Genomic DNA, 27,230 nt, shown 5'->3' with positions numbered 1-27,230 from the left:
TTTAGATCTTAGAGTGGTAAAAATTCTGAATGATAAAAATTAACTATTACAGTCGACTATGACTGTAGTTAATTATCCTACTAATGTATTATTGCTAAGATAAACTACATTTGCTGATCCCTAATCCCCATCCTGTTTGGTGTTCTACGAACTATGGTTAAGACATCGACTTTGCAGGTCCCTTTGAGTTTGTCCTTGAGTCCAGTTAGGACACTTATTCCTATTAGTATATATTTTCACTTACTAATAGTTTTTAAAAAACCAATGTTTACTGGTATAGGAAGCAACACCAATAAAATGAGGGTGAATTTTGCCGTTATTGCAAAGCTAGCACACAGATTAGCATTTTAAGGGGTAGGAGGAGTCATGCGGGAAAAAATATAGAGTTATGTGCACAAAAAATTCTGATGCTGTTTGGGTGTTTAAAAAAAAAACCACTAAATTGTACTAGAATAAAGCTCCGAGTAAGGCATTAACTTCATTCATGAATATCAGAAGCAAGACAAGGAAGTATTATTTCAAACAGTTACTTTAACAAACTATTAATAAATTTAAAAAATTGTGGCAAACACTTACATTTTGTCATAACATATATAATCATAATGTTTAAATGTATTTGTATGATATTCTACATCCGTCTATCTTGTACGAAATTATTAAATTCTGAGCACATAACGATAATGAATTGATAGATGGATAATATCGTTTGTACACGCCTCATTGAATAATCCATCAATGTAATTTTCATCATTGTTGAATTCTATATAAATATAATTTTACTATTTATCTTTTAATGATGATACTTTTCATCTGAAAAAAAACATAGAGCTTGAAACCTCCGTGTTGCATCCATACAGCAAACACTCTTCATCTCCAAGCAATAAATTTAATCTGAATTTTTTTCCCCTAGCTATATTATAGATCATTTTAGTCGTAAATCATTTCTAAGCAGTTTTCGTTTTGTGACAAAGCAAGCACTTCGAACAGGTTTCACAAAATTTTAAGGGGCTGTCTATAAATAGTGTCATTAATTTTTCTTAACATTTGACCCCCCCTCCTCCCCACTCTTGTCACCAAGTGTCACCCCTCATTTGTTACACATTTTGTTCTTTCATAAACATAAATTTTAAAAATGCTTGATATGACACTTCTTGTAACCTCCTCTCTCCACCTTGTCACAAAGTCGCACTTCCATGAACCCTCTCCACCTCAAAGTGTGACATCATTTGAGACAAAGAGAAGCAAAGGGATGTGATAGGCAAAATTAAAAATTTGGAGATAACTAGTAAAAATAGTAGGTGAACCTCTCCTGTGTCTTGGGGCAAGATATAGTACTAGTAGGCCTGGTAGTTGCTGTTATACAGCAAGATATAGAAAAACTTTTCAATGAAAACCTACCTAGGACGTTATCTTTTAATGCATTTTACTAAAAACTTGAAAATGTCCACTTACATCCGTTTTCTTCTCACTGCTTCATTTTTGGAGGACCTCTAGGCTAAGCCAAATCTTATAGTTCTTATACGAAAAAGGGAGACAAACTGTATTAATAATTTTATTATTTTTCTTGTAAACAATTACTATACTTTTTTCTTATTTTTCAGTATCAAAGGAAACAATGATGACAAATAGCTCCATTTATCTTAAAGGATTTGCTGAATTCTCAAACGTTGAGCAAAGTGATGTTTGTTAAGTACTATTGAGTGGGCTGCATTGCAAATTGAAATGTTCTGTGATGAATCTTTATTTCATTTAAACTAAAACTGAAGCAAACAAAATGCGCATTTTCTGTAAATTGTGTTTTTATAACCACATCATAAAAAACTTATGTGAGTAAACTGGTTAAAATAATAACTAATTATTGATAAGGTGCCATGTTAATTGTGTTTTCTTTTTTCTTTTTTTTGAGATAAACCTTTATTTTCAGATTTTGAAAATTCATAAATAATAATTGCAGTATCTGATTAATGCAAATGTGTTTTAAGTTTCAATTGATTTCTCACGGTAATAACTAATGTTTAATATTTTCAACAAATTTGGCGCAGTGCATTGTCAATAGCGTCATTTTCTCCTTCATTTATATATTCAAAATTTAGTACAATTGCAGCATTTGAGAATTTTGTGAATAGATTCCAAGTATGTACAGTGCCTTACATTATAGCCTAGAAATGATATTTTGTTAATATATTTGCAGAAGTCTAACAATCATATTTGAGCAAGAATCATGTTAACTTCTCACAAAGCATCAGACTGATTGATATAACTAATTACAATTTTACATTAATTGTTTCCCTGTACAAATCACACATCATTTAGGATGTAGATATCTATAGGGAATTCAGAGAGAAGTGACAGCAGCAATAAACATAGATGGTTGCCGTTTGGAGCCAACATTTTTCACGTTCAGAAATTACTCCTTGGATTGGCGAATTCTGTTTGAACATTTTGCTTATCTGAGTTCAATGTTTTGAATCACTCAGGCGTCAAGCAGACAACTGTATCGCCAAATGTCACATTGCTTTGTTTACTTACACTATCAGTTCTCTCTGAATTAACTCTAGTAAGTGATTATCTCTCTCAAAACTTTAAATAGAGTGTATCACAAAATAATAATTTTGAATTCAGTGATTTCTATTAAAATGCCGAAGATGTTGAGCCATAGTTATCTGATACTTTTATACTCCATGTAAAATGCCTTAAACTTTTATTATATGATCTAAATTCATATTTAAGTATATATTTAAGAAAACACTTGCAACCAGATTTTTGAAGACATTTTTCTATACTTACAATGGGAGAACCAGTTGTTGCCTATTAATTAGTATTATATAAAATGAAAAGTGGCATAGCTATTTTAAATTGGGTGTAATATTCAAGCGGGCATATGCTTTTTAATTCAATTAGTTTTATACATTCATATTTTGTCAGCATAGATAACGTGTTATATATTTGTGTTACTAGGGGTGTCCCAAAAGTTCGTAAACACTTGCAAAAAAATTTTACTTGCCAAGTAATAACTAAAAAATTCCCAAATGCTAAAAGTGTTTATGAACTTTAAGTACAACCTAATATTACTGTTATTATTTTTTCTTTTTTTGTAAGATTCTGTCATTTCATTATCACTTGTTTTGTTTCATTATCATTTGTTTTTTGTAATTCAAGTTGCTGTTTGTACTTAACATGCTTAAAATTTTAGCATGAGCATAAATTAAAATGTAATAATAAAGCAAACTGTATTTGAATTCAACAGCAATATTTTGTTGAATTATGTTATATGTTTATTTTAATTTGGGCACAACTAGTTACTTGAAAGGTATTTGCTTTGTTCAGGTGTTAATATGTATTTTTGGGATTCATAAGTATTTGCTCAGGTCCTGTTTTAAAATTAAGCATCTGAATTAGTGCATTAACTCATACAAGCCAAAGAACATTTGTACAAAATATGTTATTCACTGTTCAATTGTTTACATTTGTGCCTATTTAGAAGCTTATTTTTATGGTCAGGGAAGAAATCTGCCCATTTTGTCTTCATTTCTCGATTCCATTTTTTATTTAACATTTTGATGTAATTTGTTTCCTGTTTAACTGTTTGTGTTTCAAATTTATTGAATAAAAATGAAAGCCTTTTTAATGAGATTTGTCACTTTTTCAATTTTAATTATTTGGATTTTTATGATTCATAAAGATTACCTACTCTGTTTGAGAAGTTTGTGCATGTACCTTATATTAGCTGTGCATTTTGTCAATTACACTGCTTACTAAGTTTTTAAAAGGAGTTATAGTGTAGAATAACTGTCAGTTTGAGTGAATACTAAAAATATTTTTTTAAAAAAGGTAATTAACTTGAATTTGTCAGGAACAGTTTCTAAAGTTTTTTTTCTTCTTTTGAATCCATTTGTTTTAGTGCCTTAAAAATCCTGAAAGTTTATGCCTATAATTTATTTTTAAAAAATAATAATAATAATTACTTAAAATTCGACTATTTTGCTATTTTCTTAACATTAATATTAATTTATGCTTACTCCCTTCTCTTTGAGAAGAGTTTTTTTTTTTTTTTTTAATGTTTAATTTACATTTATAGTGCATTCTAAGAGGGAGAAGTAAACAAAGCAATCTAACACTTGGTGATACCATTGTCATTTTGGTGCTGGTATGATTGAAAACAAGGCCAATCATATAAGCCTGATGTTCATGAACAGCCAATGCGATGAATAATTCATGAATGTGGCAAATTTTGGCACCAAACAGCAGCTCTATTTGTTTACTTCCCCCCTTAATGTACTACAGTATAACAAGGAGGGTTTTTAGTGTTTTTTCTTTTTCTTCTTCAGTAACTCTGGTTTAATACTTTGAGAGTTGATGCTCTCTTTCTTGTTCTTGGAATTTTACAGTGGATACATCCATTTGTAACTCGTACATGTGATTATTCTACTAATTAGCAGAAATCCCCGAATTTCAATTCAGATTCACAGAATTCTACTTATGGAATGGAATAGTAACTATTTCGTTTTTTAAAAACCTGAGAAAAAAAAATCTAGGATTTTTACACAATACTTTTGCTTTGCATGCTTTATATTGTCCACTGTTTATGAACAATTAATTGATATGGTAATAGATGTTTAGATATAACTACTGAATTTCAGAAGCGCTGTAACGCAAGCCTACTTTTCCACAAGTAAGTGAAATAAAGCATATGCTGTTTTCTGTTCGCAATCTTTCTGCATCCTGCCACAGGAATCTGATTTTTTCGTTTCAGCGATTTTGTATATTCGTTACAAAGTAACTTAAATTTATTTTTATTTTCATTAAAACTTCAGAGTTTGAAAATATAGGTGATTGTGCATCCCATATAAGACTGGTAAAACATTTAAACAACCAGTTCCTAGTAAATAATCTGGTGACAGAAAAAAAACTGATAATATTTTTCTATGTTTCTCTTGAAATGAAAAATTAAAAAAATTCAAACATTGTCCGCGTATGAGCCGGAATCTGTAGCAATCACATGTAATCTTTGTCTTTTTTATGATTGACATAATTGAAAGAATAAGAACTAACAATCACCAATGAGTTACGGCAAGGAGAGTGCAGAGGCCTGTAATTTGACACTGGAGAAAGTGACTGGTATTTGCAGAGCATTCCCCGGGATTCCGAAAAGAAGTCTTTACTAGAATGCATTCTACGAAATAAGAGCTTTCTTATGTGATTTCATATATGTAGAAGTAGTATCAATAATATTAATCCAATGCAAGAAATGTCTGTTTTGTAATAAAATGATATTTTTAGCCTTGGGAAATCAAAGAATCCACTGACTCTGTGTGTGTAGCGCCTGTTGAATCAAGAGATATCAAATCAAGAGATATCAAATTAATACAGGTGGAGAATTTTTATAAAATTTTTATGTCTTAATTATCAAAGAGTTGTGAATGCATAAAACAAGCTTAACTATTAATGAAAAGTATTCATTTATTTTATTTTAACAATTATTTTACATCTAAGGAATAAGCCTGTAAAGAAAATGTGTACAATACTGGAAAATTGTTCATTGCAGAACATCTGATACTTTTGATGTTCCAATTGGGCATGCTCGAAAAGTTCAGCTGTTTCAAAACTGTTCACAAGCAAAAACCTCTTTTGCGATGAAAATCACAATATACATTTGTGAAGGAATCTTTTGAAAAATACTTCACCTGATGTCATGTCACAACATCATTTTAAGAGAATACTGCCTTTAAGAATGTTACTCAAAATATCTATTCATCTTAAAATAGACTACACTGATTTTTATAAAAATCTATAACTTGACACAAACTTCCATTACACAAAAATACCATACTTAATTTATTAGCTGCAATCAACATCCCTCCCTTCCAGCATTATATCTCAGTTGGAGTGGGATTGAAGATGGCTGGTGGCGCCATCTCTGGAGGGTTAAGCCAGGTTTGCTGAAACTTGATTTAAAACTTTTTCTTCAAGAACTCTAAAATTAAGGACTAGTTTGAGGTTTATCTTCACATTATACTACACTGATTTTTTTTTTTTTTTTTTGTACGTAAAAACAATGTACAATCACGTATGTTTCTTCTCAAGTATTCTCATTTAACGATTTTTCAGGAATTTGTGAACATAAATTACTTCTCTATACAAAATTACCAAGTGCAGAATTATAAATGTCGAAATGGGGAATTTTTTTTTTTTTTAAATCAACTGTAGAAATTCCGTGATTTCGATTTTTTGTTTAAAAAAATTGATGCCCTAATCAATCGATTAAATCATGCTTGTTCTAAAATTTTTAACAGATAATACTTTTGAACTAAAATTACCATTAATAGTGATATTTTTTAAATAGTGGCTAATTTATTTAAAATTAACATTTGTACTTTTAAGTCCAGTAAAGTATCCTTAAATGGATATCCTGTAATGTTTAGAAAAAAAAGTCTTCTTCTTTCTGTGAGAGTAGGATTGGTAAGAAAACTCCCTAGTTTAAGAAAGAATTAAATTTCATTACATAAAAGAATAATTTTGTTTTCTATTTTATTCTTTTAAAAACTCTGCCGTTTCCAAACTATGGATTATTGACTAGAACTTCTACAATATAAGGTATCAAATTTGCATGAAATATTTTTTTTTTAAATTATTTTTACGCTTGGTTGCGAAGATTTTATCTTTGGTTTGCTGTGAATATTTGTCACGTGACTTCCTTTTACGCCAATTTAATTATAATAGTTATAGATGCCTTGGAGTAAGCAAAGAAACACTTTAAAATATTTTTGCCCCAAGTTTCTTGCGAACTGAAGCAAAAAAATGTTTTATACAGGTTAATTTTCCCACTACTGGACATTTTAATGTGATTCAATGGTTAACTCTCTAAATATTGCCAATAATGGCCAAAATGAGACTAATTTTATATTTAAAAAATTATAAAAAAAAGGCATTTTTTTTTGTCACCATGTTGGCAAACTTGGCGACCAAAAGCTTGGCTATGTGTCGCCAAGTGTTTGCTAAATTATAACACCACTTGAGTTTGCATTGATATTAACAATGACTTCCCCCAAAAAGGTGTAAAAGACCCCCTTGGGAATATCCAAATGCAATCAAAAGGGGAGGTGCACAACTGGACTCCACTAGGAGTCTACGTACCAAATTTCATTATTCTAGGATATACCGTTTTTGAGAGATACATACGCACGCACATACATACATACAGACGTCACGAGAAAACGCATTGTAATTAATTCAGGTATCGTCAAAATGGATATTTCTGGTCTCTATACGTTCTTAGACATATCCACGTGTGGTCGGGTTGAAAAAAACTAGACATTCGTTCAAGGGCAAGCAAAACTGAAATTAATGCCTATTTTTGGGTCAAAATTTTTTCGTGAATACAATACTTCCTTTACTTTGCAAAAGGAAGTAAAAATTACCTTATTGTTTAAAACTCCAAACTATTATTTCAGTAAGAGAAAAACTACTTTCGAGAGATTTCTTTCCAAAAGAGAGATTTTGGTTTATATGTGTCAGAACTTCAACGTAATATCCTAGAAATAATATATCTTAGTCAAAGTAAATTTTATAAAACTTTAAATTCAACAACACTGTGCACTGTCTTATTTCCGCCACTACATTTTCTGAAGCATTGAAATTAGCTAAGTTGTATGTATTAAATTTCGCCATTGATGATCAAGAACTTGCAATAGATTTCCTAGTTAAATACTTAATGATTTTGAATGTCGATAAATTTCAAAAGCTAAAAATATATACATTTAGCGTAAAACCATAACATTTAACTTTTTAGATTTTATGTGCAATTTTCAGTAATCTATGCAAAAAAGCATTCATTTTCATCCTTTCCATTATTTGAGGTACATCGATCGCTAGTTTTTCATCAGGTTTTGGCAACACCGTATATATTTCAAAGATGGAATGAGGGACAAATGTATTTCCATAAAATATATGTATATATAGATGTATTTTGAAGAACTTAGCACATTTTTGAAGAGCCTTACTTTCAGAACCCCTATTCGCAACAGGGGGAGTAAGTTTCAGACCATAGCGATAAAAATATTTCGCCTGCGTCATTTTCCTCTCCTTTTTTTTCGTGCAGTTTTCTGACAATAGTATTTAATAAATTTATACATCTAAATTCGAAAAACAACAAATCGACGCAATTTATTTACACCGTGGACTCGGTAGATTTTCTATGCTCAGATTTATCGACACTTCCGTTCGATGGCCTCCTGAGCACAATCTCAATCGTTTCGTCTTCTTCACCTATTGTCACCACGCCATTTGGATCTCTGAGGCCAGTAACAGCAGACTGTCTTTCCAGTTTTTTACTGGCCGTTTGAGACTCTTCTGAAGTTTCTGCCCCTTTGGTTGGGATTCCTTTCATCATGCTTTTTCGTCGTTGTGCTCTCTCCAAGAAAAACGAAGCTGCCAAGGGTACTAGAGGGTTGGAAAGTTCTTCAGTTTGTATTGAAGAGCGTCGCTCTGGTGTGCCCGACTCATTGTTGTGCATGGCCAAAAGCGTGAGTCTTCTTGTTCTCAATCGACGTTTCTTCAGGTGAGCTAGTAAGTCTTGATCTTCATCACCCACCAAGTTCGGGTTGTATTTGTTGTGAAGCTGCGAAAAATAAACAAATACAGTCAATAACTCTAAAGGGAATATCTTGAAAAAAGAAGAAGCATAGATCATTCACTGTTTTTTGCACTACTTTAATCATTACTAATCACCAAAAATTGGTTTGTTACATTCATAGTAATTTCGTTGAAAACTACTTTTGATTTACATAGTAAAGGAAAAGAGTAAAAAAAAAAGTCTTGTTTTTAAATCAAAAATTTGGACTGCTTATTGTTGAATTTGACAGGAAGTATATGGTATGAACGCTTCTAGTTTTAACTAAAGAAGGTTTGAAATGAAGAATTTAGATCCAGAAACCACTACACTTATGAGGCCAGATGGTTATGAGATCTTCGAGGAATATAATACGGTTTATAACAATGCGGCTTTCATCAGCCATTATTAGCCATCTAGTGTTGTTTACATAGTTTATAATTTCAGTGTACCTTGGTTTATTGTGCTGTTCAAGGGGCCCTACAATCTCATTTTTAAGTCTAAAAAAATTTTTTACATAAAAATTAAGATTTTTAGAACGATACTTTTTTCGCTTTTGATATTAATATGGGATGAACTGATTTGCTGAAAAAGAAAAATTTTGAACGTGCATTCATCCAGGAGCAGTTTTTAGTGTGTGTGCGGGGGGGGGGGGTGGAACGTGCCCTTCCCAAAGGGATAAAACTAATAGAACTATCCCATCAAATAATTTTTAACTTACTTCTCCAGAAAAAATTTAAACCATAACAATAAATTTTAAAAACACACACACCAGGAGTGCCCACCTAGAAAGGGGGGGGGGGGGACATGGCGCAGACTGCGCCATTGAGATTTGTAGGGGGCGAGGTGTTTTGCGGGGTATTTTTCGCTTTTTTGGGAAAGGGGGGGGGGTGCGCCTGCGCACACAAAGCATACTTGAATAAAATCACTTGTGTTTGCTATAGAAGTAATATTGCAATCGAAAGTTAGAGCGAAAGAATACATTTCTCTTCATTTAACTCATTGGTTTCGAATTCAAGGGTACACAATATCGCGAATCGTTTAATAAATTCTTAATTGATGAAGTCTGTAAAATATTTAAAAAAAAAACGTGTATGCGTACGACCATTTCAGTCAAGGAAGCTAATTGTGAAATTATGAACCGACTGCATTTGAAGTAAATTAGTACACTGGAGCCCACCTGGGGGCGTGTATTGATGGGCATTTTTCACTTTGGGGGGAGAGGGGGTGCGCCCTTGCCCTATGGGGGGCACCCCTAAATTAGTACATTATACACTCTGTCGCAAAAAAATATATGCACCTAGAAGAATTAGAGCCACAATCATGAAACTCGGCACAAATGCATTTTGGTAGCCGATAAGCAAATGATTGAAATTTCAGCGCTATTGAAACAAGGCTAAGCGCGCTATGAGCATGTGAGTTGCACAGGTGGGAGAGTTTGAAAGCATGAGTACTTTTGCCGTAGGGCTATTCAATTGAATCTGTTAACTTCGGTAGACTGTATTGTGACTTAAAATGCCTCTAAGACGTAACCGGCGGCAGTACGATCAGCTGACGGAGTTTGATAGGGGCCATATAATAGGCCTCAGAGAGGCAGGTTGGTCAAACAGGAGTATCGGCCACCACCTCGGTCGGAGTGATATGGTAGTTGCTCGGTGTTGGCAACAGTGGATCACGGAAGGGAGAGCCTACCGTCGCGGAGGGTTAGGGCGTCCCAGGAACACAAATGAACGCGAGGATCGCGCAATCAGAAGAGCGGCCAGGTCGGCACCGAAAACGTCGCTAGCATCGATTCAACGCCACTTACCTCCTGTCAGGCATCCGGTGGTATCAAGGGAAACCATTAGCAGACGACTGGCTGAAGCTGGCTTAAGGAGTCGACGTCCATTAAGACGCTTGCTACTGACCCCACATCACAGGCAGTGTCGACTGGATTTTTGCCGACCTCGGGCAGCTTGGAATGTAACAGACTGGAGACGTGTGATCTTCAGCGATGAATCCTAATTCAGTCTCAGTGCTGATGATCACCGTACACGTGTGTGGAGGCGCACCGGCCAGCGCTTCGATCCGGCATTTGTTTTCGAGCTGCATACAGCCATTTCACAAGGTGTGACAGTGTGGGGAGCGATTTCTTGGGACACACGATCACCTCTACTTGTTCTGTTGTCCAGGCACTCTGACAGCTCGCAGATACGTGGACAGCATTTTAACGCCGATTGTTCTGCTTATGCTATCAAGTCGCCCAGGTGCCATTTATCAGCAGGACACCGCTCGTCCACATACTGCGCAACTCTCAACATGGTCTTCAGGGATATGACGTACTCCCATGGTCTGCCAAGTCACCAGACCTTTCGCTAGTAGATCATGTCTGGGACTTGCTGGGAAGGCAACTGCAGCCATCCCGGGATACAGGGGAATTAATGACGCAGTTGCAAAGATTATGGCATGATCGTCCACAGGGGGTCATAAGTGACCTAATTGATTCGATGCCACTCCGTGTTTCGGCTTGTATAGCTGCCAGAGGTGGCTTTACTACTTACTGATTTGTAACCTTTTGCATGCTGTAACCGCTAAATAAAATTATCTTTTATTCTGAATTTTTAATCATCTTCTTATCTCCTTATACAATACATGCCTGCCAAGTTTCGTGAGTGTAGTTCAATTTCTTCTGGGTGCATATATTTTTTTGCGATAGAGTGTATTTCTGTACTTTAAATTAGAGTAATTGGTTTCAAGGGGTCCGAAAAGCCTTTAAAAACAACCCCTTGGAAACTTGACTATGAAAGATTGCACGTGAAGGAGCTACTTTTTACTGCTCAGTACCCCCTCCAAATCTTATTTTTGTATCTGCCTCTACATTCATCACGCTATTAAAACGATCTAAAAACTCATAAAGTAGATTATTTCCTACCTTGTTGTAAGGGTTATCAAGAAGTGCCTTTTGCAACAAACGTGATGCATCATCCTCAGGATTCTCCTTTTTGGCGAACAATGCTATGCTGGTTGCCTGTCGCTTCAGGATAGGAGGACGCTTTTGCAAGACGCAAGATTCCGAGTTTCTTTCTGAAACAGTTGAAATATCAAATTAAATTTTCCCCTGAAAAGACTGTAAATGATCTCTACTGACTCTCTCTCTCTGGAACTTTTTACTTAAATTTACTCAACTCAGTTTTGTCAGCAATTTAAAGTCTTAGTTGCTAACCTTCTCGGTTATTGCTCGCTCTATTGAACAGCAACTTTTCTTAGTCTCCTTTTTAGTGGCTGACCTTTTTTAGCACACAGACTTACACGCAGAGCTGTCCGAAGAAATGGCGGCACAAAGGGGCGAATATTTTCTGCGCCCCTCCCCACACTCAGAATGTGGACGTATAATGGGAAAATATCGTACATTTTTACGTTAATTACTACGTACAGATCATGTAATCTGAAACCTATGTGTATCATAAAAGGCAGCAATTAAGTTTTATGTATCTAGCATTTTGAAAACTATTTTTCAAAAATAAATTTTTAAAAATAAATAAATTGTAGCGCAACAAAAACTTAGTTTATGGCGCCCACTCATATCATGACGCCCGGAACGATCGCTCCCTTCTTCGAACCGCAATGCTTACACGAATTAAACACAATTAAAGCCATTCTTAGAAATTTTGTTTTACCTACCTTACACAGGATGAGCCACAGTTCCCTCCCGTAATAAAATTAATATATTACCAATATCGCAACAATATTGACTTACTGGAGAAAGAAACATTACAAGTTTAGTTTCACAAATGCTTGATCTGTGTATCTTTCATGATGGTAGATTAAGTCTTGGGTCTAATTCTTGTGTCTCTCGCTGTAGCAGGTCACGATTAATGGTAACAAATGTGGTTGTGATCCTTTGGCGTAAATCTTATAAACCACGTGGCATAGGAGGCGCGAAAACATGATGTTTGATGTAACCGCATTTAAAAAAAAAAATAAATCGTATGGAGTTGGGTCTGGAGAGCGAGGGGGCAGCGGAAAAAGGCGATGGTCGTCGCCAGAACCTCGACCAATCGAAAGACAGGGAAACTCGTTATGGAGAAAATATTGAACGTCTGTCAAATAATAACGAGAAGGGGGGGGGGGGGTCCCTCTTGTTGGGAACTGAGATGCCATTGATCCTGACATGTCACAGTGGATGAAATAAGAATTAGACATTGAACTTCATATCTGCCGCATAAGTGATAACTCAATCCCAAGGTAATTTAATATTAATAGGTACTATACAGGGTGAGTTCGATCGAATCTGCCATACAAAAGGGGATAATAGAACAGCTTAAGCGGAGCACAGAACCACCCATTATCGTGTGCAATCCTTAACCTAACCGAGTTATGGTAGATATAAGGAAAATGAGTGAGAAAAAAATTCTGAGAAAACGACCAATTTCTGAGATTTCTGTAGGACTTATACACAAAGGAAGTGCATATTTGGAAAGAGCAGACTAAATTCTACAAAATGACACTTTTCCTATCAAGATAGTCGCATTTTACAATGAGCAACAAGCTTTGAAACATTGGCACCATTTCAATTCTGAGTATGTCCAAAGTTTTCAATCGGCATTTTCAAAAACAACCGTATGAGCTGCAATCGGACAAATCTACCAAAAACTGACCCATTTCACTAGCTTTCAGATGATACAACAACAAATCATATTGGGCTTGAAGTTCAACAGAAATTCAGGCTTTTGTTTGGAACAGTGTAAAAATCTGCATTCGTTGAAAAAGGAAAACCAGCGAAGAAGCGCACTTTTTTGTTTAAAATTTTCTGTTTCATGTAAGCATGTTGCTTTGTTTGTTTAAGATAATGATATTTTTATATCAAAATAATAGTTTTAACATTTTATTTCGTGAAAAAACACAAGAGATAACAATAAATAAAAGTAAAAGAAGCATTACTTTCCACTGCTTTTCACTAAGGAAAAATTTAATAATAAAAAAGTTACATAATACCAATAATCAATCATAAAAATTTACAATAGATGTTGAAATTGGTCGCCCATTACTTTCCCCTGCTTTTCACAAAGGAAAATTTTAATAATAAAAAAGTTACATAACACCAATCATCAATCATAAAAATTTACAATAGATGTTGACATTGGTCGCCGCCACACCTAATACATACCCTTGCCTTTTTGCGAACGGAAACAACCGTTGCTCTAAGTGGAATTTCATTTCTTAGTTTTACTATTGCTCCATCAAGCCAGTTGCGCAATTCCTGCGGACTGGCTACTTATATTTTTTATACTTCTTGTTTTAAAAATCCCCAAAGTCCACTGGCGATCTAGGTGGCTAAGGAATGGGACCCATACGACCAATTCATTCGGGATACTGTTCAGTCAGAAAATTTCGAACGGCATTTGAAAATGAGCAGGGTTACAATCGTGTTAAAAAATGATTTCCGGCCTCTCCGAACCAAGAAAGGGGCCAGGATCACGGTTGTGCCGATGTGGAGGAGTATCGTAAAACCGTACAACTTAAGATCACTTTATGTGTATTTTTCTTTTCTTTTTTATTTTTTGCCAAAAAAGGTTGAGAATCTAACCATACACTACCATACTTCTCAGCTGTAGAGTGATGCTTCGAAAAAAAAAATCTAAATTACACACAAAGGGAGGAGGAATTTTTTGTATAGTGGTATAAAGTTTGCACATGGTAGTGATAACTTTAGACCACTTCATATTTTTCTTTGATGCGCATTGCTAAACCGATCCGGTCTGAAGTTACAATGCATAGATCGTTCTGTTTCAATCCCGTACGCTGCAAAAATTAAAAAAAAAAAATTGTACTTACTTTTTTTGATTTATAAATTTTTTAATACTTTTTGAGTCAATTTCAGGTTCTCTTAAATAAAATCAAGTGTGAAAAATACAATATTTTATTCAGATATATAAATATGAACGTTAGATAGTCTGAAAAGCAATTAGTAGGTACCTACTCCTGGATTTTATTTATTTATTTTATTTTTTTTTACAAGATCATTTTTGTTTATCATTTTTTCTGCAGGGGCTTGATACAAATTTTGTTCAATTGGGTAGGTTTCTTCGTTGCTGCAATGTTTTTTTTTTTTTTTTTTTTGTACCAAATGACATCGGGGGAATGAGGCCAACACCAAAATTTACTCTTTTTTGACCTTCTTGTTGAAATTTGGTTCTTTCTGATTTCTTGGATCACCTTTTCCATCAGTTCAAGCGAATAGTTGAGGTAAGGAAGGCCGCCTATCTTCTTTCTTTTCCCTGGATTCATGTCTAAAACAGAAGACAACCTGAAAACTAAAAAACTGCTCAAGACAATACAAAATTGTTCGCAAAATATTGACAAACGACAGTAAAAATGGGTGGTCTAAAGTTGCAATTCGAATTCCCATATTTTGTTTACTTCGAAACGACAAGTAAACAAAGCAACATCATGATTCGCCTATAAGGCTAGATCACCTTAGATACCTGAGTAATAAAGTAATAAACTTATCTCGCTTCGGAGAATTCAATCGGCAAATATAGGTTTTGAAGGAGACTTCGAGAGCTGAAGCAAAATTTTCAAAAAATCTCCCAACACAAATGAATTTTGACACGAAAGATAACACTGGAGCTTGGGGTAAACAACATAAACTTCGCTGGACGACACTTGCGAACCTACTGAATGTTTTTAAAGACTTTAGCTTTGATCCAAGAACAACTACATGGCACTTACTACCAGATTCCTTCAATGGTCTAAAGTTGCAACACTGGTCTAAAGTTGTACGGTTTTACGGTATGTGCTGGACCGAGTAGGGGAGAACTCAAGTGCGAGTTCACGCAAGATTGTTAGTGAAGGTGGTTTTTTACAAAGTAAAGTTATGAAAACCTTGCACCAAAACAAGTGTCACCGTTAGCATTTCACACTAGTGCAAGAATTGCGCAATTCAGATTCAGAAAGGCGGGTAACATTTTTCAGATGGCTACTAGCCCAAGACGTTGAAGAACACCGCTTTCTAAGAAAGATACTGTGGACAGATGAGTCGTTGTTCACTAGAGGGGTCATCATAAATTTGCAAAACTGGCGTCAGTATGCTGAATATGATCCTTTTTTAACTAGAAGCTCACCGTTCCAAACTCGATTCTGCCTAAATATTTGGTTTAGCGTCGTATGTGTTTCGAAACAGCCTAACAGGAAACACATATGTTTCGAGTTCATTGAACATCATTAGTCTGGCTTACTTGATGCTAATCCTGCTCCAGAGAGAGCGGAAATCATTTTTCAACTTGATGGAGCCGCTACACATTCTTCAAGTGCCCCTCGGAATTTTCTGACTGAGCAGTAACCCCATAGAATTGGTCGTATAGGTCCCCTTCCGTAGCCACCTAGATCGCCAGTGGACTTTTTTGGGGATTCTTAAAGCAAGAAGTATGCAAAACAGAATTAGCCAGTTTGCAGGAATTGCGCAACTGGCTTGATGGAGCAGTAGTATAACTAAGAACTGGAATTTAACTTAGAGCAATGGTTGTTTTTGTTCGCAAAAAGGCAAGGGCATGCATCAGGTGTGGCGCCAATCAATTTCAGCATCTATTGTAAATTTTTATGATTGATTAAGAGTACTCATTGGTCTTATGTAACTTTTTAATTATTGATTTTGTTTTGTGAAAAGCACGGGAAAGTAATGCTTCTTTTACTTTTATTTATTGTTATCTCTTGTGTTTTTTCACGAAATAAAATGTTAAAACTATTATTTTGATATAAAAATATTATTATCTTAAATAAAGAAAGCAACATGTTTACGTGAAACTTGCCCGATTGTAACTCAATTAGTTTTGACAATGTCAATTGAAAATTTTGACACCATTTCAATTCTGAGTGCGTCCAATGTTTCAAAGATCGTAGCTCGTTGTAAAATGTGACTATCTTATAGAGAAAGTGTCATTTTGTAGGATTTAGTATGCTCTTTCCAAATATGTACTTATTTTGTGTGTAGGTCCTACAGGAATTTCAGAAATCGGTCGTTTTCTTAGAATTTTTTTTTTTTACTCATTTTCTTTATATCTACCGTAACTCGGTTACGGGTAAGGATTGGACGCGATAATGGGTGGTTCTATACTCCGCTTGGGCTCCCTTTCGTATGGCAGATTCGATCGAACGCACCCTGTATATGGGATTACGATTTCCCCTTTATGCCAGGGCTGATTTCTTAAGTCAATCAGCTACTCAACAGAAGTCAAGTCATGTCATAGAAAAACTGATTCATCATGATTATACCCTATTCTTTCTTCTTACGATTTTTACCTCGCATTTTAATGATCATTTCCCACCCAACGAAACTGATTCTTCATTTTAACATCAACATATAGTGAATTCAGGGAGAATGGATAGCGGAAGTTAACAAAGGGTTGCTGTTCAGTACCAGCATTAACCACTTTCAAGAATTTTGGTCATTGTATTTTCTATTCTTTTCGAGAACATTTCGCTCATCTGATTGATGCTGTTTTCGCCATCCCGTCGCCAATCAGACAGCGATATCGCCAAGTGTCTTCTTGCTTTGTTTTCTTCCACTATCAAGTCTCGCTGAATTCAAATAGAGATCCTAAATACGGAGAGATTGGACAACTTCGGAAAAGCGGCCATCTTGAGTCCAAAGATGCTCACTCCCCGTAGACCGTAATGCATCTTCTGCTCCAAATATCACTGTACATTGTATCGAAAAAATATAAACTAGTTATAATATTATGAAATGCAATGTGTAGATCACAAATATATGTTTGTTTTCTATCTTTATGAACAAGTTTTTGAGAAAGAAAATTTTCTTTGTAAGCGCTATGACGATACGAAACGATTGGCGCCGGATTGACAGACTTGGTGCTCGCTCTGTTTAATGAAAATACGAGGAGAAATAAAAATCAGTCTGTTCTTTAAAGAATTCATGTCCTATAATCCGTGCGAAAGCTAAAAATTCACACAGCACAGCATTTCGAGCTGACAACACTTGGACTAAACATGGCGGAGATCGGCCCGCCGTTGTCCAATCTCTCCGTATATAGGATCTTTAAATTCAAACAACGAAGTGACAATTCGGATTCAAAGAATTTCTGACATTGAATTGGAGATAAAAGGAACATATTTATTGTACAGCCATAGTAAATAATTATAAGGGTTGCTCAAATGAAAAGTGGACACGTGCGATAACGTCAGAATGAATGATTCGATTACAGCGCGACTGCACAAGTATATAAAGAGTGGTATGAGGTATGCATCTCAGATGCCGTTTAGCAGTGAAACCTGTTTGCAGTAGCTATCCTATCCATGGATGCGTCCAGATCAAAACAACGTGCAGTAGTACGGTTTCTGATTAGGTAAGGTGAGCTTAATGTGGACATCTATCGGCAAATGGTAGCAGTGTATGGCAATCACTGTTAAGGTTGTATGGCTGCAAACAAGTGGTATAAAATTTTTCGAGAATCGCGGCAAACGACACTGGATCTGCCGAGACAGGGCCAAGCAAACATTGCGATCACCAGTGATTCCAATACTTTCGTTAATGAAATGATCCGAGCTAATCAAAAGATTAAGACCCGTAATATCAGTGAAGAACTCAACCTGAGTAAAGAAACGGGTTCACACTATCATCCACAAACTCGCCCATACGTCTAACAGGAATCCCAGACGACCCTAAACAAATTCCGATGGGAAGTTTTGGAGCACCCCCCCCCCGTATACATAAAATACACCGCCAGCTCAGCCATTCAATCCGAGGACTGCAGTTTCGTACTTATTAGCACTCATCAGCCCGGAATAGGAAGTGACTGAGCTGGAGGTGGAAAACCTCACCTCCTTTTTGAGGTGAGGTTTTCCACCTCCAGCTCAGTCACTTCCTATTCCGGGCTGATGAGTGCTAATAAGCACGAAACCGCAGTCCTCGGCTGGAATGAATGAGTTAACGGTGTATTTCATGTATTTCTGCCTTAGCCCTGGCTATAGGGTGGTAACTTACTGAATATACCTGCCTTGCCTTCAAAATTAGAGTTGAACCGAACAATTGCTTCGGTCATTTGTCTGGTTAGTGCTAAATCTATATTAGTTACCAGTTTCTTTGGTACTCTTGGATTCCTAAGAGGTTTTCCACCTCCAGCTCAGTCACTTCCTCTTCCAGGCTGATGAGTGTTAATAAGCACGAAACTGCAGTCCTCGAATGAATGACTGAGCTGGCGGTGTATTTTATGTATTTCTGCCTTAGCCCTGGCTATAGGGCGGTAACTTACTGAAAAAAAAACCCGTATAGTTCGGACTTGTCACCCTGTGTCTTCCACTTCTTTGGGCTACTTAAGAGAGCATTACAGGGGAAACGTTTCCATTCAGACGATGAAGTGAATGAAGCCGTGCAGGACTTCCTCAGGAATCAACCCCGATCTTTCTACAGCAAAGGCATCGACCTGCTGCCGCAACGCTAGGACTTGTGTTTCAACGCCCATGGCGATTTCTTTTAAATTACATTAAAAGTATTATTTTTATTCAACTTGTCCACTTTTCATTTGGGCAAACCTTATAGATGATATTGCACAAATGAAATTTAATAAAGAACTTGTATTTTTACGTTAGTTTGTTAGAACATAGATGTTATTTGCAATGCATTTTCACAACTTACCAGGCAAAGGGATCCTTAAATGTCGGGCAGCTTTGAAAGAAATTTGAGGCCATATTAAAAGGAAATTAATGGCAAGTAAAGTTGGCAATATTTCATACCATCTTTGCTGAAGCAGCAAGGTTAAAAACAAGCAAAAGCAGATCAATTTAGTCAAAACGAACTGCTAACAGGCATTTTTGGGGAAATGTGCTGATTTATATTCAGTATCACGTGAAAAGGCTGCTTCATTTCTGCGGCTAAGTTACGAGGGTCGATCCAAAAGTAAGGTTCTCATCAATTTTACTAATATACAGCACTGTTTATTCTCATTGAAATTTACATCGTTGGAAAGAAAAATCGTTTCTCTATTTTCATACATAATCGCCATCTTTTTCTGCGCATTATTGTCGACTGTCCCTTAACTTCTGTATCGAGTGTCACAGAATTCCACCGCCAGAGTGGGACATGACAGTCAACAAACCACTCCGTTCTTGATTGCAGTCCGGAGTTCGAGCCTAGTGATTACCACTTGTTTCCTAAGTTTAAGGAACACTTTGACGGCCAACGTTTCTGGAGCGACGATTGACAAAGTCAGTGAAAAGTTTCCTCAACGGGTTAGCGGTGGAATTCTGTTACACTCGATACAGAAGTTAGGGCAACGTCGACAATAATGCAGATAAATAGGGCAATTTTGTAGAAAAATAGAGAAACTTCTTTCTTTCCAACGATGCAAATTTCAATGAGATTAGACAGTGCTGTATATTTGTGAAATTGATGGGAACCTTGCTTTTAGATCGACTCTCGTACAACAAGACTCGTTTTAACAAATTACATTTTAAAAGTTCTTTTCTTTTTTTTTTTTGTAAATCACTGCTGCAAAAATAGGGTAACCAATAAACCTTTCAAAATTACATCTAAAATTCACTCAATGTTAATGATTGTTTTTTTTTCTGTTTTAGAAGAAGAGCTCCAACAAAAAAGGGCGGGACCCCTATAATTCTAAGAACTTTTTTTCACACGGTAATAGCCTGAAATTCGTTTGAAATGATAAAATTATCATGAAATTGAAAAGAAATGCAGTAGCTCCACTCCTGTGAACTCTCTTGCAAGCTAAGCCATCATTACTCTTCAAAAGTTTTTTTTTCTTTCTAATTTGGTTGCGTTAGGCTATTTAGCCTTTTGCAGACCTAGCACGATCCCCAGATATAGCATTCAGCCTTTCATGTGCTGCCTTTAAGACGCGAATGTCAATGCCACAGATAATTTTGACGCCCAGTTTGCCACCAGATGGGGACACCTGGGCTCTCTTCAATGCGAAACTGCTCTAGGGATTTAATTTTGCCGAGGGCATTCAAAGCCAAACGAATACCCAAGGGATCTTTTACATGCCGCAGAATCATTCGAAATGGGCGCTGGCGATTTTCTGCTACTTGCAAATCCATCTACCGCGTGTTAGAACCCGGCACAGAGAGTGTTAGAACCCGGCACAGAGAGTGTTAGAACCCGGATCACGGCACAGAAGGCCAATGCCTAACCACCACGCTAACCAGACAACTAAAGAGAGATTCTATAAAATGAACTTCCAATATATATTTATTACTGTTAACCGATGAAACTTACAACTTTTGATTGGTTGAAGAATTTATAAAAGAGAGAAGGGACAGTTCTTAGTCATCTTTTATAAGTGCCTCTGAATGCGAAGAGGAAAAAAAAAATCAGTTATGACTAAAAACATTCTGTGCTCAAGTGGTATACTGTTATAAAGTAAAATGTTGCACTAAGAAATAAGTTTATGCAGCAAAATTTAGCATCAACCATCTTATTGGCGAAAGTTATGACCAATAAGATCGTTGCAGCTAAATTTTGCTAGATTTACCCGAGTTTTTGGTGAAAGATTGAACTTTGTTTTAACAGTGTAAAGAACAGCTTATTCCGAGTCCTAGCACTAGTATTGTAGTTCTGTGCTTTGAGAAATGAGCTGTACACATTCCTGGCAATTCTCGTTCGTACCAGTCGAACTTATTCCCCTGTCGTTTTCGACCTGTCAAATGTACTAAGCGGAGTCCAATTCGTCATGTGATTCAGTCGAAAACAATATCGAATCCGAGATCCAAGGGGTACGAGAATCGGGCTGACAATGCAACAACAATCCAATCACAGAGCAAGAATTTAACTAGAGCGCGTTCTAGGGCTACACTTTGGTTGTACACAAGAAAGCGATTTTAAACCATTACTTCTTGGCGCGCGCAACGGTCTAACGTACGCAAACTTAGTTAAACATGTACAATGATGTGGTGAAAAGTACATGCACCATGATGTGGCCAAATATAGAACCCTCTCATTTGAGTACCACTTTATCCTCATGTTAAGGTCAAATTTCTGCCTTCCGCATGAGCGCCCATATGCAAAATTGTACGGGGGAGGGGGGGGGGGCTCAGAAGTTTTAACCATGGTTTAGCAAGATATTTTAACCATGGAAGCAGATTTCAGGATAGATTAGAGTCATTAAAATTTGACATTTTTAATTATTTATTCATTAATGGCTGGAGAAGAAATCTTTACTAATATTATAAAGAGAGAGGGCTGATTTTTGTGTGTTTATATGTTCGAGGTAATCTCCGGAACCACTGCACCTATTTGAAAAATTCCTTCGCTATATGAAAGGTGCTTTCTTACTGAGTAACATAGGCTATAATCCGAAAAAATCCGATAAACAGTTCTTTTTTTATTTAAATTTAGGCCCAAATGTTCACGTAAATTGCCTATTATTGGCTATTAAAGGGGTAAAAAATTACTTGCGCACATTAATATTATATATCCTTAAAAAGAGTAGAATTTTCTGCGTTCTAAGCATTTTGTTTCAATGCTCTAACTTCACTACGATGGGAGCAATTTGCGTTTTTATCTCGAACTTTTTTAGGCTTAGCTGAAATTTTGGCAATACTTTCTTCATTAAATCTATCAATAAAAAGTGAAGGAGTTGTTCCACAGTTTTCTTTCTGACACCGTTAGAAAAAGCGACATTTTTTACTCCAGAAATATCTCGACCTTTGGTCGAAAAAATAACCTTCTATCTCCAAAGGAAAAAAAGTTACAAGCCATTAAAAATAAAGTTCGAATAAATCCAATCTCCATTTATATTACTGATGTCTTGTTTCGCAATGCCATGGTTACCTCTTTTAGCTTCGCTTCATTTTAATTTCTTAAAGGTCCACAACCTTGGCGCCACCGAATTATAAGCAATGGGGAAGTATTTTCGCTAATTCTACATATTTTACGATCTACGTTATGATAATTCCCCCAGACAATGTAGAAATTGCGGGATGAGTTAGAAAACTGGGAGTCTTAGCAATTTTCCCAATTGTCGCCAAATTTGTGGACGCCAAAGACCAATGGCTAATGTACTTCGGCCATGGCCTTGCTGATAGTGACAGAAGCAAACGATTATAGCCCATAATTGACGATAGCGCCAAACCCTCAGTTATCGAAATATCTTCGAAATTACTAATGAAAAGAAACCAGTGCATCGTAAAAGCAAGGCGGATGGAAGTTGTATTTGTACGCGCTTTTACATTTAATTCTAGAAGAACATTACTATGATTTAGCTTTCAAAACTTAATGATATTCAAACAAAATATCAATGTGAAAAGTAGCCAAGTTCGATCTAAATGAGGTTCTGGGTAGACGATGTCACCGATAAGATTCTGATCTCAACGGATAACAAGTTCCATAGCAGTTCCTCTTGGACTGCCCCGTGTTCTTCAATTCATTTCGAAAACAATTTTTTACTTTCTTTGATCCCGGATTTAAACTTGGCAAGTTACTGTATAATTGGAGCAATCAAATGTTTTGGAAATTGTTTATTGACGACCAAAACTTGCAAGTTTAAAATCGGGAATCAAAGAAAATAAAAAATAAAAAATGTTTTCTGAATGAATTGAAAAACATGGGACAGTCTAACTTCTAAGAGAAGATTCTGAACTATTTTATCAGTGACACCGTCTACCCAGGGCCTCATTTTGATCGAACTTGGTTCCTTTTTACATTTTTTTTGTTGGGATTTTATTTTACAGCGATCCACAGTGAACGGTAATGTTCACAGCCCTGCTATTTTATTTACAATAGAGAAAATAATGCCTTTTAGTTCACAGCAATTCCATGTGTAACAGAAAGACAGTTTTTACAGACACACCTACACACACGCATACATACAGACACCTACACATACACACACACAAAAACATACACACACATACACATAACTACCCACACATTCATGCCTGCACACAGACACAAACACATATGCCTACACACACATACACATACCCCCTACACACAAACACACATACCCCACACACAAACACACACGCCTACATATACACACTCGTGATTGCGAAAAACATAATTTGAATTCAAGATGTCAAAATTCAAATTAATTTTTTTTTTAATGGTTTAAGTGATTACAGTGAAATTTTCTTTTCAGATGACTTTTTTTTTCTCTGCACTTCATTGTTAAAATATGAAAAACAAGACGGAGAAAAAGAAATTATATTCCTTTTTCTTTAATGTTTGTGCTATTTTCTGCTCCGTGATGAAATGACACTTTTCTTAACCAAGTTTTTGGACTTCTTAGAACAAAACGATATTTTTGTGAAATTGTGTAACAATACAATCTTTTAACTGACGAATACTTTCGTGATAGAGAAGTGACAATAAGAAACTGTTAATTTAAATAATTTTTCATGCACTAGGTTGACAAATTCAAGTTGATGCGTTTTGATGGAATGACTAAGTTGAAAATTGTTGCCTTTAACTTATATGACACTACTGTTGTTGTTTACGTGTCCATAGTTAATAATCATGGAAGGATTGAGGGCCATTGCCTCGAGATTTTGGATTTTTTCATTTATTCACACATAAGACATTATGAGAAAGATTTTCAGCGTAAAGGAAGGAAATACACTTTACTCAGAGCATCCGAGGTTATCGAACCCACGTTTACCGGCATTTGAAGCGAAGTTTCTACCACAAAGCCACGAAGGTCCCCAGCACATAATGAATGAGGCATAATGAGTATTTTAAAATTTTTCTTTGCCAAAGAAAAAACATCCGCTTCACTAACAAAAGGGCTGGGTTCCGGTAGCGTGGTCGCTTGGCGCATTAGGCGCTGAGCAGTTCAGTCTAGGATTATTGCTTTAAAGCAATCGTAAATGTAATTCAATGTTTTGGCGATTTGTTTTGGAAGAAAAGAAACTTTTGATTTGTTTTTATCCGAGTGAAATGTACGACATTTTCTTCTTTTTTCCTGACGATGATTTTTAAATGTTAAACTGGTTTTTTTTTTTTTTTCGTTAGACGGATGGATTATGAGAGCGTGACTGCTGGGCGAGTTTGGCGATAAACAATAGAGTTGCGGAACTATTTTTATATTTGAAAAATATTATTTGATGTCTTTTTTTTTTTTTTTGTATATGGCGAAATATTTTAAATTGCTGTAAAAACCACTCGCTAAATAGAGTTTTAAAGCAACTGTAAATCTAATTCAATGATTTGACGAAAAGTTTTAAATTCCGAAGAAACTTTAATAGGTTTTTTTTTCTTTGAAAAGGTGTGTATGCATTTTATACAAAGAAAAATGATCATTTTACATCAGAGGGGGAGGGGGCGTCAATTTTGTTTTGTTGAACGGACTTCCATTAAATTTTTAGCACGGGCATCGCTGTGCGGATACTGCTAGTATTTTTATATTTTTGCAAAGAAAAAAGTACTAAAAGTAAGGAACTTCTAATTTCCAGGGGGGGGGGGCTCGAGCCCCCCCCCCCCCCTATATGGGCGCTCTTGGCCTCCCGCATAAAGAAGTATGAACTCTAGTTTTATACTAGCTCTGTGCAGAGGCGTAGCTAGACCCGACTTTCGGGGGGGGGGGGTTACTTCTTTTATATATATATATATATATATATATATATATATATATATATATATATATATATATATATATATATATATATATATATATATATATATATATAAACTTTTTTTAGTATTAAAAAAAATAAAAGGGAGGTGAATCTTACATACTTTGGAATGACTTTGAAATGGAGTGCCCCAAGTCCGACACTTGTGTCAAACAAAACAAAAGCAAAGATTTTTTTAAATATTTTTTAATGTTATGGAAAATTCAAAATTTTTTTTTATTTTCCCTTCATTTAATTCAAAGTGAAATTTTCTAGCAACGGTCTTGTCAAAACCAGTCAATCCAAACCAATGACCGTATTCTGTTCATTTCAGTGTGACTGCTTAATTTAGAGGCTAACACACATCTACAAAAGCTGGCATCCCTGAAAGCATCCATTTCCGCCCGTAAACTGGACGTTTGACTTTCAATCTCATCGGTAGTTAGACTATAAAGGCCAAGTTAGATTTTTACTAACTTGGTTTGCACTAAAAGTATGAAATAAAATAAAAAAAAGACTCCTTGAAATATAACCCGCAAAAAATGAAATTACTTTTCATATCGTTATATTTATGTGTTGCTTTTTATGTATTTACATTTATGCTAATTTTAAAGCAGTTAATAAAATTTGAATAAAAAAAAGGGAAGAAATATAGGCGGTAGAAAGTTATTCGCTCAAAGCTGCACATGTGTTCTCCTCTCAAGTTTTTATTTTTAATTTTATTAGCTGCTTTAGAATTTATATAAATATCTATTTGAGAGAGCAACAGCAATTTTCGAGTGTTGTAAACAGAAGTCTTTTTTATTTTCTACTTTTTAATGCGAACCAAGCTAAGAGAAATAGTCTAGATTTATTTCGTTTTTTAACATTTTATTCACGTAATGCTATGCAGTTTTTCTGTTGAATTAAAATAAAATTACCTTCAGAAGAGTCCGATGGGACTAATGCTGCTTTGCAGACTGTACTACTTCGTTTTCTGCAGCCAACGTTAACTTTCTCTTTTTAGAGCAATCCTTTTCGTCATTTTCATTTTTTTTTTCTTTGGGTTTAAAAATGCTTGTTATCGGTTTTGCTCGCTTCATTATGCAACCACTTTCACTTAGAATGTACTATTTTAAACAGACTGTACGTTTCCAAAAGAATACGCAGCAAATACTGGCTGAAAAATCAATGTGATTGCAATGGATACTCAATGGTTAGCAAAGGTCGTTTTGACTATGACCTATGATGACACACACGAGACCAGATTAACAAAAACCTCTGTCGTCTCGAATTCCGGTTATGCTATCATTTTCGGATTCGAAGCCCAATGATCTTTAAAGCAGCAAACAAAAACATTTTCTTCAACTCAGAAACAGAGGAATTATCTTCAAGATCTGAGGGGGCAGTGGAAAAAAGGGAGAAATGCGTTCCACGAATAGGCTTTCTTGGAAGATCAACAACATACAGTCGTTTCGCGCACTTTCTTGGAAGAGTAAAGGGGTGAAATTCACAGGTTAATATTTATTAAGATGAACATTTCAAGTTCATGGTTAAAGGTCATTCAAGTTAAAAGCCATTTCGCTCTGTTATCTGGATTAGTACTGTTCTTTGGTTGCTCTCTTTCTTAAAATTGTGATTCCTTAGAAAACTGAAATGATAGGAGTAAAAAGAAAGTATAAGATTTTTTCAAGTGATGAAAAATGGAAAATCGTAGAATATTGGCCAAGTTAGATTTGCAGCAATTGGTAACCTCAAGAAGATAAATAATTAATCAAAAAAAAAAAAAAATCAGGGACCAAAAAGCAATAAAAGACTTTTTCTTGAAAAAAATGTGCTTAAAGTTTCTTTTAGTGTCAAAATGATTCCTTAAACTCGTAATAAAACACTTAATAATGTAATAACAGAATAAATACCTAACACTACTAATACAGAGGAATTTTAATCAAGATCCCACATTGTCTTGATTTCAAATTTTCACCATCGTATTCCCAATTTCTATAAAGTTTCTTAAAGCCCCCGTGAAGTTCGAAATTTACAGATTCGACTGTATGCAATATTCACACTGCGCCACTCATAA

General features: G+C 35.4%; 2 protein-coding genes across 4 annotated transcripts in view; one reads left to right on the top strand and one right to left on the bottom strand.

The window, feature by feature from the left end:
• LOC129229375 (cellular tumor antigen p53-like) overlaps positions 1-3,625 on the top strand; it is a 54,466-nt gene extending 50,841 nt beyond the window's left edge. The window contains exons 13-14 of one of the 2 annotated variants that reach the window (XR_008581091.1): positions 1,602-3,327; positions 3,369-3,625. Coding sequence is in view for 1 of the 2 variants with exons in the window: in XM_054863667.1 (XP_054719642.1) it covers positions 1,602-1,629 (28 nt within the window). In the remaining variant the exon portion in view is untranslated. Of the gene's footprint in view, positions 1-1,601 lie in introns of both variants that reach the window. The other variant, XM_054863667.1, reaches the window with a different exon arrangement.
• Positions 3,626-5,469: 1,844 nt separating this feature from the next.
• The window catches only part of LOC129229923 (Na(+)/H(+) exchanger protein 7-like), a 288,720-nt gene continuing 266,959 nt past the window's right edge, over positions 5,470-27,230 (bottom strand). For both annotated transcript variants that reach the window (XM_054864302.1, XM_054864303.1), the window contains 2 exons: positions 11,520-11,671; positions 5,470-8,617 (listed from right to left, as the gene is read on the bottom strand). In XM_054864302.1, coding sequence (XP_054720277.1) covers positions 8,168-8,617; positions 11,520-11,671 — 602 coding nt within the window. In that variant the 3' untranslated portion in view covers positions 5,470-8,167. The remainder of the gene's footprint in view (positions 8,618-11,519; positions 11,672-27,230) is intronic.

Source organism: Uloborus diversus, chromosome 9 (genome assembly GCF_026930045.1).
Source record: "Uloborus diversus isolate 005 chromosome 9, Udiv.v.3.1, whole genome shotgun sequence".
Lineage (NCBI taxonomy): Eukaryota > Metazoa > Arthropoda > Arachnida > Araneae > Uloboridae > Uloborus > Uloborus diversus.
Note: the sequence above shows the minus strand (reverse complement) of the source record. Positions and strands in the feature narration are given on the sequence as shown.